Source organism: Ipomoea nil, unplaced genomic scaffold (assembly GCF_001879475.1).
Source record: "Ipomoea nil cultivar Tokyo-kokei standard unplaced genomic scaffold, Asagao_1.1 scaffold0900, whole genome shotgun sequence".
Taxonomy (NCBI): domain Eukaryota; kingdom Viridiplantae; phylum Streptophyta; class Magnoliopsida; order Solanales; family Convolvulaceae; genus Ipomoea; species Ipomoea nil.
In genome coordinates, this window is record NW_017617328.1 from 1,726,025 (window position 1) to 1,737,968 (window position 11,944).

The window sequence follows — 11,944 nt, forward strand, 5'->3', positions numbered from 1 at the left end:
ATATATTATAAATTAAAATTCAATTGTTTATAATAAATTACGGGATAATCAAGGACAGAACTAGAAATATATTTGAGTGAGGTGAATTTTAAAGCACTTTAAAATGTTAATAAAACATATTTATGACAAAATATGAAATATAATATTTAATTAGATAAAATAATTTGAATAGAAAAGACACTATAAACCACATATCATCTCTATTGATTATTAGATTTATAAATATTTTTTTCTTTTAGTTAGATCGACTTTAAATTTTTCTAAACTAATTTGAATATGATGAACTTGTAGATTACATTGATTACATGATTCATAAAAAGTAGACTTAAAAAAAAAATCATTTGTCATGACTAAATTACAAAATGAAAAAGCTAAAATTAAGTAAAATGTTGTTGGTGTGCATGCCCTGATCCAGGCCAAACCTATCATACAAAATTTTAAAAGACAATAACTAAGCTACTTAAACATTTAATGATTTATATAAACATTTAATGATTTATATGTATATTTTATTTATATGTATAAGAAAGTCAGCCATTGAACTTCACAAGCAGCAACAGCCATGGCTCTGTACTCTGCTTCTGAGGATGATCTGGAAATTGTGCCTTGTTTCTTTGACTTCCAAGAGATTAAAGCATCTCCTAAGAACATGCAGAAGCCAGTTACAGATCGTCGAGTGTCAGGGCAAGCAGCCCAATCTGAATCAGCAAATCCTCTCAGTTTAAGAGTGGATATGGCTGGAAAGAACAAGCCTTGGCCTGGACAGCTCTTGACATACCTCAATACTCTATGAACTGCTTGCAGATGAACAGTGGTAGGTTTGTCTAGGAACTGAGATAATTGTTGGACAGCAAAGCATATGTTTGGCCTTGTAATGGTCAAATACAGTAACTTTCCAACTAGTTTTCTGTACTGACTATTATCCTCCAATGGTGTGCCAATATCTAGGCTCAGTTTTGTTGACTGTATCATGGGAGTTTTCATGGGCTTGCTGGTCAAGAAACCTGTTTCTGATAGCAAGTCAAGAGCATATTTTCTCTGGTTGATAGCAATCCCTTTGTGTGTCCTGGCCACTTCAAGACCTAGGAAGAACTTTAAGTTTCCTAAGTCTTTGATCTGAAATGTAGAGTGTAGATGATTCTTGATCTGCTGGATTTGGTCCCCATCACTGCTTGCTAGTATAACATCATCCACATACACAAGTAATGCCACAAATTTAGTACCAGTGCCCCTTGTGAACAGAGAATTATCACACACAACTTGTTTAAATCCTAAAGTAGTCAACTCATTGGTAAGCTTAGAGTTCCACTGCCTGCTAGCTTGTTTTAGCCCATATAGGGATTTGGTTAACCTGCAAACCTGCCCTGGGTATTGTGCAGTAAAGCCTGGAGGAAGATGCATATATACCTCTTCATGAAGCTCACCATGGAGGAAAGCATTATTAACATCTAGTTGATGTAATTCCCATCCTTTTGCAGCTACAACAGCAAGAAGGATTCTTATAGAAGTAATTTTTGCAACTGGACTGAAAGTATCAACATAGTCCAATCCACAAGTTTGAGTGTAGCCCTTTGCCACTAATCTAGCTTTACATCTCTCCACTGTCCCATCCGATTTATGCTTGATTTTGTATACCCACTTACATCCTATGGCTTGCTTGGTGGGAGGAAGATTTGTAAGTTCCCAAGTTTTGTTGGCCTGGAGTGCATCTATTTCTGCTTGCATAGCCAACTTCCAACAATCATGCTGAATAGCCTCATTGTAGGATTTAGGCTCAACTGTATTCAGAACATTCAGAGAGAAAGCTTTAAATTTTGGGGAAAGCTTGTCATAGGACAACACAGTAGATAGGATATGAGGAGATGTCCTTGTTCTGGGCAATTGGCAGTCATAATCTTGAAGGTAGTGTGGTCTAGACACCTGCCTGGTAGACCTCCTGACTTGCTGTGGTTGTATTTCAGCTTGGCTCTCATCTATAGCAAGATGATTGTGATCTGTTATAAGGGCATCAGACCTGTGATCTGCTATTAAGTCATCAGGTTGAGGATATGCATTTTGGTTGCTTGGGATGTGTTTTGGTAGAGGATCATCTGTGGGATGTGGGGCAATTGGCAAGATGGGAGCTGATCTGGTCATCTGAGTGTCTGAACTATGCTGTGAGCTATGGGGGAAAACCTTTTCATAGAATATCACATCCCTAGATACAAATACTTCCCTTGTTTGCAGATCATATAGCTTATATCCTTTCACCCCATTAGGATATCCCAAGAACATGCATTTTCTGGCTCTTGGGGCAAATTTGGGTTTATATCCATTGAGATTAACAGCATAGGCTAAGCAACCAAAGGTCCTAAGATGGCTGAACATAGGAGGTTTTCCAAACAGAATCTGATGTGGTATCCTTCCTTCCAAAGCATCTGAGGGCAATCTATTGATGATGTAGACTGCTTGTAGGATACAATCACCCCAAAAGCATTCAGTTAGCCCTGCTTGAAATCTTAAGGCCCTTGCAACACATAGAATATGCCCATGTTTCCTTTCTACCACACTGTTTTGCTGTGGGGTGTAGGCACATGAAGTTTGATGGATGATTCCCTTTTCTTGGTAAAACTTGGTCATTCTGAATTCCTGCCCATTGTCTGTTCTGATACACTTAATGTCCTTTCCAAATTGTGTGGAGATTAGAGCACAAAACCCTTGAATGAGATCCCTGACTTCATACTTGCCCCTCATCAGAAATACCCAAGTTAGCCTACTGTAGTCATCTACAATAGTCAAAAAGTATTGATGGCCATATATGGTTTTCACACTATATGGTCCCCAAATGTCAGCATGAACAAGATCAAAACATGCAATAGTAGCAGTAGTACTCACTGGAAATGGTAATCTTTTTTGCTTTGCCAAATGGCATATATCACAAGGGATCTCTTTATTTGATTTAACATCAGAATTCAACAATTGCAGCATTCTCATTTTAGAGTAAGAAGTGTGCCCTAATCTCATGTGCCACAAACTACTACTAGTATTACAAACATTGACTCTTATATTCTGTGACCCTTCTATTTAGGCAAAAAAGGCAGGCTGCATCAAGTGGTACAAGCCCCTTTCCAATTTAGCCATTCCAATCATCTTCCCAACTTGATCCTGTATGATGCATGTATCAGAATATAGCAACAACTGACATTTGGAATTTCTGATCAGCTCACTGACTGATACCAAATTATAATGGAATTCAGGCACACAAAATACATTCTGCAAGATGAGTTTATCTGACACAAGGATTGTTCCTATGTGTGTGATGGCAGTTTTACTGCCATTAGGGAGCTCAACATACATCCCTTGGGCTTTCTTAACTTCTGTCATTATGTGGTGGCTGCAAACAATATGGTGGGTAGCCCCACTGTCCAAGATCCAAGGTATTTTACTATGATTAAGAGATGACAGAAGTGTACCTTCAAGTTGGGCATTGGGAACAAAGTTTGCAGAGATTATGTTGGCCTGTGGTTGAGATGTAATTCCCATATCCAATGGTGAGTTTTGGATGGTATTCTCTTTCTGCAGTAGCTGTTTGAGCATCATGTACTCGCTTTGAGACAGAGAGATGGTGTCTTCTGGTTGGCTGATCAGTTGAACCTGATTGGTTGCCCCTGCATTCTTACTTCTTGGCCTCCAACCAGGAGGGTACCCATGTTTTTTGTAACACTTTTCAGCTGTGTGTCCAGTAAATCCACAATGAGTGCAAACAGGTTTCTTGTTCCCATTAGAGTAGAACTTTTTAGAGCCTGAGTTACCACTTGCTGCCTGACTCAAGAACACACTCCCTGCATTTTGATTGTCTGTTGGCTGGGCTAAAGAGCCTAAAATCCCATTGTTGAGCCTCCTCTCCTGCTGTTGAATTATCAAGAAGGCTTCATCAACAGAAGGTAGGGGTTTCATCATCATAATTTGTGATTGAACAGACACATAACTGTCATTGAGTCCTCTTAGAAAAATGGATAGATTGTCACTATCAAGGTAGAGCTGCAATTTCTCCAATAAACCACAATTGCATCTCCGTGCACAACTGCAGGTGGGCAATGGTCGTATGACCTGTAACTCATCCCATAGAACCTTCAATTTTGCAAAGTATGCCCCTACGCTGAGGTCTCCCTGTCGAATTTGATGAATCTCGGCGTGCAGGTCTGAGATTCGAAATATGTCAGTCTCACTAAACCGAGACTTCAATGTCTTCCAAATTCTTTCTGCAGTTCCTACCCAGAGGACGGTTTGTGCAATTTCGGAAGAGAGGGAGCGCATCAGCCAGGTTGATACCATGTTATTGCATCGTTTCCAGTAGGGAAACTTGACATCATTGGTGTCCGGTACTGCTATGGTTCCATCAACGAACCCTAGCTTGTTCTTCGAGAGCAAAGCCATTTCCATCGCCCTAGCCCAGGGATGGTAATTCCGTCCATCAAGAACTGCAGAGACTAGAATCAAAGATGGATTCTCATTCGGATGCAGGAAGAAAGGACTTGCTAGGTCATTTGGATCAAAGGGGTTATTGATCCCGGGAACTGTCGCAGTGGCGGCTGCCGTCGCCGGAGCCGGATGAACCTCCTGAGGTCTGTTTGAGCTTGTGTTTCCAGTCCAAGCCATAAGCCTCAGGGCTCTGATACCATAACACGAAGAGAAGAAGGAAAGGAATGAAAAAGAACTGTTACATTGATTGATCTGAACTACTGTTTCAACAACATTACACCAGCCCTTCCTATCTTGTTTATATAGTCTTGCTAATGGGAGAGAACTAACTAACAGATTTACAAAACTGCTTCTCAACTAACTAAAACAGATTCTTTAATCAGTTTTTGCCCCTAATAGTTTGTGTATTATAATAGGGTGGGGAAGGCCGAGGGTGGATAACTGCCCCCATTGGTAGGGACAGAGCTAGAAATTTTGTTGGAGGGGGGCGAAACAGTACAAACAGATTCAGAAATTTTTTTCAGTAAAGGTGAAATATTAAAACAAAAGAGATAATTTAAAAATAAATAAATAAATAACTTAAGAAATATAGTTGTAAATATTGTTGGATATGGACGAAAAATAAAACACATCGAAACTTTATAAAAATATTCGTAACAAAATGTGAAACATAATTAATGAATTGTAAAACTATTTTGATACTAAGATTTGAACCTTTGACCTCACAATTACCAAATATGTACTCTACCACCTAATCTAAACCACTCTTGTTAATAATTTATAGTTTTTTTTTTATATTAATACTAAAACATGTACTATATATACATATGTTGATTTTAGGATTTTGGGCCTAAGGAGGTCTAACACAACCTTGGTCGGTGGATTCACCTTTCAATAGAAGCTTTGAGAAAAATGTAATAGTGAAAATGGTGTCTCTTTCTTATCTGGGCATGGACTCGCCACTTTACATTCACGGAGGGCCCTTTATATAGTAGGCCCTCCTTTACTGAGTTAAAGCTCATTAAAAGACTACTTTAAGACTAATTATGTTTTGGGGCCGTTGGGTGGCGTTACTAGGCCGGCCAACGGCTCTCTCAGGCTCTCAACGGCTCGGTGGGTCGAGTCTCTTAACTGCGGCTATAAATGCCGAGCAACGGATCCCTGCTGAGTCGCTACCTGGGCCTGGGCCGACTACTGGACTCGGCCCTGGCCCCTGTTGGGGCCTTGTAAACAACCTTTTACCCACTGGGCCGTACTTCTTCCACTATCCACAGACTCTATTTCTTAGACCTTGTTCTTCTTGGGCTGGGGTCCGCACCCCATCAACATACATACAAAGATTATATATGAGGTAAGGGTGGGGTGAGGGGGACAGCTGCCCCTACCCCCTTTGGCTTCGTCCCTGCCCATTGGTCCTTCTGGATCCGTCCCGGAAGTCGTGGATCTTGGCTCAAAGACAATTAGACTAGGAGCTTAAAGTCATAGGAGAAGAAAGTTGGGTGTATATTGGAGGCTAAAAGATTACATGGTTGAGGAAAAAAAAAATACTCAAAACCTAGACTTACAAGATTAGTTATGTGGGCAATAACCAACTAGTCTATATTTATTCTTATGTAAATTGCAATGGTTATTAGTAAAGGGAGTTGCGCAGTGACATGTTCCGCAAGTCTGGATGGCCAAGGAGGTTGACAAGATTGATCCAATCTTAACAACTAACTTGTACATATAAATCATTAAATATTTAAATGTATCAAATAATTTAAACCAACATTTAGTATTTTGGTTAATGAGCCCAATCAATCATTTACCACACTCTCCAAATCAACTTATTACATTTACAGCACGTTTGGTTCACGGAATGAATTTGGAGAGAATAGGAATGCTATTCCACATGGAATGGAATAGGTAAGGAATAGAATATGAATTGTATTCTGTTGTTTGGTTGGCTGAAGGAATAGACGTTAGTAATTATATTCCAGTGTTTGGTTCGTTAAAGGAATAGAAATGGAATAGGTTTTAAAGACATAAATACCGTTATACATAATAATAATAATAATAATAATAATAATAATAATAATAATAATAATAATAGTAATAAAAAATATGATTATGATATACTGAATGTTATATATATATATATATATATATATATATATATATATATAGATTGATGGGTACAAATTATAATTAATTAAATATATACATTTATATAATACACTATATTTATTAAATAAATATAAATATTATATAATATGTAAAGGGTATTTTTGGTATTTGTGATATAAAAGCTATTCCCAAGGGCATGAGAATAGCTAATACCAAGGCCCCCTAGGAATGGCTATTCCTTTTGCTCCTAGGCATGCTATTCCCATGACGAAATGATCCAACCAAACAATAGAATAGGTATATTCCAAGGAATGTTATTCCATTTCTGACCTATTCCATGAACCAAACATGCCGTTAGTATTTTGGTTAATGAGCCCAATCAATCATTTACCACTCTCTCCAAATCAACTTATTCATGTTTTGAAACAACTAAATATGATCAAATCAGCTAATTTTTTATGATCAAAAAATTAAATAACCAAACACTCCTAAGTGTTCAATGTAGTAGTAGTGGACTACTAGTAGTAGTAACAAATCTATAAATAAATAAATAAAAATCAATTAAAGAAAAAAAAATGTAACCCATAAACAACAATATAATAAAGAGAGTTACATCACTAGATTAATTTGCTAAGGATTATAATATATAACTATTGTTCATCACAAACACTACAAATCCAACACATTTAATTTACAATAATAATCTACAACTACATATAAAAGACATTGGGCGAACCGAGACCCGCATCTAGCGTTAATCAACTAACATGCAACGTGAAGACGCTGGGCAAGGTGGGCAAGGTACAACGTAAGACACATAAGCGTAACAACGTTAAGGAAAGACGAATACGAATTCAGCTTCTTCAGCTTCCTGCTCAACCTCATCATCTCTGACTTCTCCGCTCTTTCTCGCTGCTTTTTCTCTGCTATTTCAGTGGCAGCTGTCGCCGCCGTGCCGCCATCGACGACCGCTCCCGTGCTGCCATCGACGACCGCTCCGGCGGCAGAACGATCCTTCGTCACTCCATCGCCGTGTTCCGTTTCGGTAGTACTCCCTTTTCCTCTCCCTTCTTCCTTCTCAATCTTCATCCTCTCAAACATCACCTGCATTATATTGCATTTTATATATATATATATAACAATAACAATTTCCATTTTTAATCTTTTCATTTTTGTTACATTTTCACTAATTATTTTATTCTAACTATCATTTTTTTCACTACATACTAATCTTTTAACTTTGATTTTTTTTTACCCACTATTTGAACAATCATTATTGTGTGGACCATATTTTGTATACCGTAAAATAATGTACAAAAATAATATACATAATGTAAAATAATATACATTATATTCAGAAGATGTATATTATTTTTGTTCTGAGTGTACATTATATTGTATAATGTACATTCACTACAAAAATAATGTACATTTAGTATATTAAAAATGTACTTTTTGTTATGGTCCACATAACATTGTATAGACTATGGTCCACACAATAATTTGCCCTATTTTGAAGAATAAACCCCACCTTGCGATTAAAAAAGCAAACCATAAAAAGATAAATTAGTTTAAATTCAAAATTTATCAGACTACCAATTAAACTAAAAACTTAAGGTACCAGTTGAATGTATAAAAACTTTGTGTACCTTGGTTGCACGAGGCTCGAGATAGAGCAAATTGACTAAAACCATGAGGAGTGAAGAAAGAAGATTAAACCCCAAGAAATGTTGTGTAGTTTTGGAGTGGAGCCTTTGGGTTTGGTTTTGGCTCAAAATATGGCCTAAAAACGCAGTTCCGATGCTATAAGCCATGGCCTTGAAGTAAACTGGGTAGATTTTGCTCTGAGCCACCGCGAATTGTTGCCGTGGCAGCGCCTTGGCCAAAACATAGCTAGAAATGAACGTCACCCAGACAGACATTCCGAACGCGACGGCTAATCCTATCAGATTCGCCATCCCAAATGCTCGGCCGGCCGACCGGAGAATGTTATGTTTCACGGCATCCTTGGCTTCTCCGACCTTTTCCTCGGCCTTCTTTGCCCTGTCGGAGAGTTCTTCCTTCATGTGCTCCATCTTTCTTGACGCGTCTGTTCTCATGCCCTTCGCTTTTTCCGCCGCTTCTTTTGCGGCTTCCTTCGCCGAGGAAGCCGTCCCCGCCGCGCTCGCTCTTAGGTTTTCTAGCCGCTCGGTTATGGCGTCCCGAGCTCCTTCCTCCATCTCGTACACTTTCTTCGCCGCCTTGTTGCCCTTATCAGCCACCGTATCTCTCACCTGTAGGAAAAAATGTGCACCAGATAAACTCCCCTTGTGACCCTTAACATAATGTTTCAAAATTTATATACTGAATGTTTACCATTTACATACTAAAAATTATGAACATTTAGTATATAATAAATTGTACATCTTTTTTACCTGGATCTACCTTGCAAGGTGAATTCAGATCCACAGAATAATTTGCCATCCACAACTTACTGGACTCAAATCAATAAGACTGGATCAAACTTGTGACTTTATAGTTACGAGTTTGTAACTTTAATGAGTTAATACCATCTGAGGTCTCCGAGTATAGTAGTTTTACCACGTTTAGTCCTAAATTTTCAAATTGACTATATGTGATCCTTCAACTTTCAGATTTAACCATTTGTGGTCCAAGTTAATCACTCATGGTCCTTCAACTATTAAATTTTAACCAAACATGATCCTTTCAAGAGGACCATGAAAGGTTAAATTTCAAAACTTGAAGGACCATGATGGTTAACTTGGACCACGAATGATTAAATTTAAAAATCGAAGAACCACATATAGTCAATTTGAAAGTTTAAGACTAAACGTGTCAAAACCACTATAGTTGGAGGACCTCAGATAGTATTAACTCTATCTTTAACCATCTTGAAAAAGATTAACCACTAAATATCATTTTAAACTAATTTTTGAATATTACCTTCCCTAGCCCCTCGCTCACGGCGCCTCTCGCTTCTTCCTCCGCCTCATACGCCATCTCCGCCGCCTTACTGCCTTTATCCACCACCGTATCTCTCACCTTTCCCAGCCCCTCGCTGACGGCGCCTCTCGCCCCTTCCGCCATTTCCGGCGCGGTGTCTTTCGTCCGGTCAAACACACCGGCGATCTTGCGCCGGCATCTCCCAAAAGCATCGCACACGAGTTCTCCGGCAGTCGTCCGGCGATGATAACTTCCGTCGCCGTCGTTTTCTCCTCCCTTCTCCGCCGCAACATCCTCGGAAGAAGATTCATGCGGAGAAATCAAAACCTTGGTGTTCCCATGCTCTTTCTCGTACTCCACCACCACAACTCTGTGCCCGTCTTTGACTATCACGTCTTCTTGCTTTTTCTCCGGCGCCGGAGACAAAACCCCCGCCGTCGCTAGCGTGGTTAGGACTAGGGACAAAGCCAAAACGTTCATCATCTTCATTCAATTCTAATCTGCAGATCGATCGAGGAATGGGTGCGCACTAGATTCTATGGTAGTGTTGCCTGGAAATATTATGATGATGACACTCTGACAGTCCGACAAGTTCGAGAACATTTCGGGATTCTTGGGCAGTTTTGGAGAGTGCCACGTAGGCTTTTGATTGACGCGTGTCTACTGCATGAGAGTAATGGACTTCCAGGTGTCTGAGAATGTACCAGACTTGACTGCTGACGATGTAATGTTTACTTTATCATATCATATATTCATATGGAAATCATGTACGGATGAAGATACTTTTGTATTAGTGATATTAAGAGATATTCTTAATTTTTTAATCTGATTTTTTCACAAAAAAAATAGTTGTTTGTAATTCATTAATGAGTTGGTCTTTTAACTAAATATCATCACTTTATTTATTCGTCTCAAATTTTATCCTATGATTAATTGAACTGTTCATGCAAATATCACTTTATTTAATTTATTAAATACATAGCTTTCTCGTCCTCACGGACTTGATAGAGATAATTTACTTTTGAAAAAAGAAAATTAAAAAAGTTTAGTTGTTTAAATTTTTGTATTTCAAATGTTCGAGAATATATATTCAATTTTATAAAAATTATTATTGTTAAGCATTAGATTAGATGAATCAATAATAATAATAATATAAAAGAAACTAATACAGCTTAACAAGAAGAAGCTAGGGGCTTTGATTTAGAGTAGTGCTCAAGCATTAGATTAGAATCAATTAGATGTATCAATAATAATTAAAAAGACGGAAAAGGGTCGATTATAAAAGTTATTAACGTGTCTTTTTAAAATAATTTTTAAAAAATTTTAATTTATTTATTACAAATTAAGAAATTTTTTTAAAAATAGATGACAGCACCGTATGTTCTCGTCGGACAACAGTGCTATCTAAGCATGATGGCAATGTCCGTCTGGAAAAGAAATAAAAATGGGAAAAGTAAGATGTCAACTTTTAAAACAATTCATTTATTATTAATGCGTGGGCGTGCATTATGCGTCTAATGGGCACGGGAATGAATCATTTTTTTTCTCTATTTTTAGATTTACAGAGCCCACGTAAAATTATTTTAATGCAAATTATTTTCCATATCTCTCCTCTCTTCTCTCTCTCTTTCAACTCGCATTATCTCTCCTCTTAACAAAGCATAAAAATTCTAAAAAAATCACTATTAATGTTGCTCTAATACAAAATGTTGCTCTAATACAACTTAACCAGGAGGAGCTAAGGGCTTTAGTTTAAAGTGTTCAAGCTACTAGAGTACCATGAAATTAAAACACACTAATTTTATAGAGTTTTGGCTAAAAAAAACGCCAAAAAGAGAGATTCTTCGCCAGATTTTCAAGTGTTCTATTTATGTAGATAAGCAGGCCAAAGTCAGTGTTCTCGATCTATTGCAACCTCTACTCGTACTCTCTGAGTCTCTATACACCACCTTTTGCTTCACCTCTATTGAGCATCATCCTTTAAGTTGTGAGGAAAAATGTAACTTATACCACCACACTTTCCATTAGACGACCATATATATATATATATATATATAGAGTTAGGATCATATGAGAACATGTGCTTAGGTGAGAACGTGGGAACACATCATGTGCATCCATCTAAGAACGTGGGAACACATCATGTGCATCCATCTAATATTTTTTAATGGTCTAGATTAGATTAAGTGTGTGCGAGCGCGCATTAAATGTGTGCAAACACACTAAATCGCGTTTGCACACATTTAATGCGCGTTCGCACACACTTAATCTAATCTAGACCATTAAAAAATATTAGATAGATGCACATGATGTGTTCTCACGTTCTCACCTAATGACATGTTCTCACTGGAACTCTACCCTATATATATATATATATGGACCACACTTGCCATGCATGGACCTAAGCTAAGGGTCCTCTCGGGCTATGAGCAAG

The 11,944-nt window shown here is 37.9% G+C and overlaps 2 protein-coding genes across 2 annotated transcripts; both read right to left on the minus strand.

Annotated features, from left to right (window-relative positions):
* Positions 1-3,063: 3,063 nt before the first annotated feature.
* LOC109179345 lies at positions 3,064-4,638 on the minus strand. The gene has a single exon (XM_019328850.1). The coding sequence runs from the start codon at positions 4,636-4,638 to the stop codon at positions 3,064-3,066; it is 1,575 nt and encodes a 524-aa protein (XP_019184395.1).
* Positions 4,639-7,215: 2,577 nt separating this feature from the next.
* Positions 7,216-10,223, minus strand: LOC109179353. Its single transcript, XM_019328856.1, has 3 exons — positions 9,511-10,223; positions 8,217-8,840; positions 7,216-7,671 (listed from the first exon to the last, which is right to left on the minus strand). Exons 1-3 carry the CDS (start codon positions 9,997-9,999, stop codon positions 7,330-7,332), a joined length of 1,455 nt encoding a protein of 484 aa, XP_019184401.1. The 5' UTR covers positions 10,000-10,223; the 3' UTR covers positions 7,216-7,329.
* Positions 10,224-11,944: the final 1,721 nt, after the last annotated feature.

What these genes read in the sequence shown, in the direction of transcription:
- LOC109179345 (XM_019328850.1), bottom strand. Translation starts at nt 4,638, where the DNA reads ATGGCTTGGACTGGAAACACAAGCTCAAACAGACCTCAGGAGGTTCAT.
- LOC109179353 (XM_019328856.1), bottom strand. Translation starts at nt 9,999, where the DNA reads ATGAAGATGATGAACGTTTTGGCTTTGTCCCTAGTCCTAACCACGCTA. An exon ending in TGAGCGAGGGGCTAGGGAAG is followed by an intron (nt 8,841 to 9,510) that starts GTAATATTCAAA and finishes TTTTTCCTACAG; the next exon opens with GTGAGAGATACGGTGGCTGA. An exon ending in TCGAGCCTCGTGCAACCAAG is followed by an intron (nt 7,672 to 8,216) that starts GTACACAAAGTT and finishes AATATAATGCAG; the next exon opens with GTGATGTTTGAGAGGATGAA.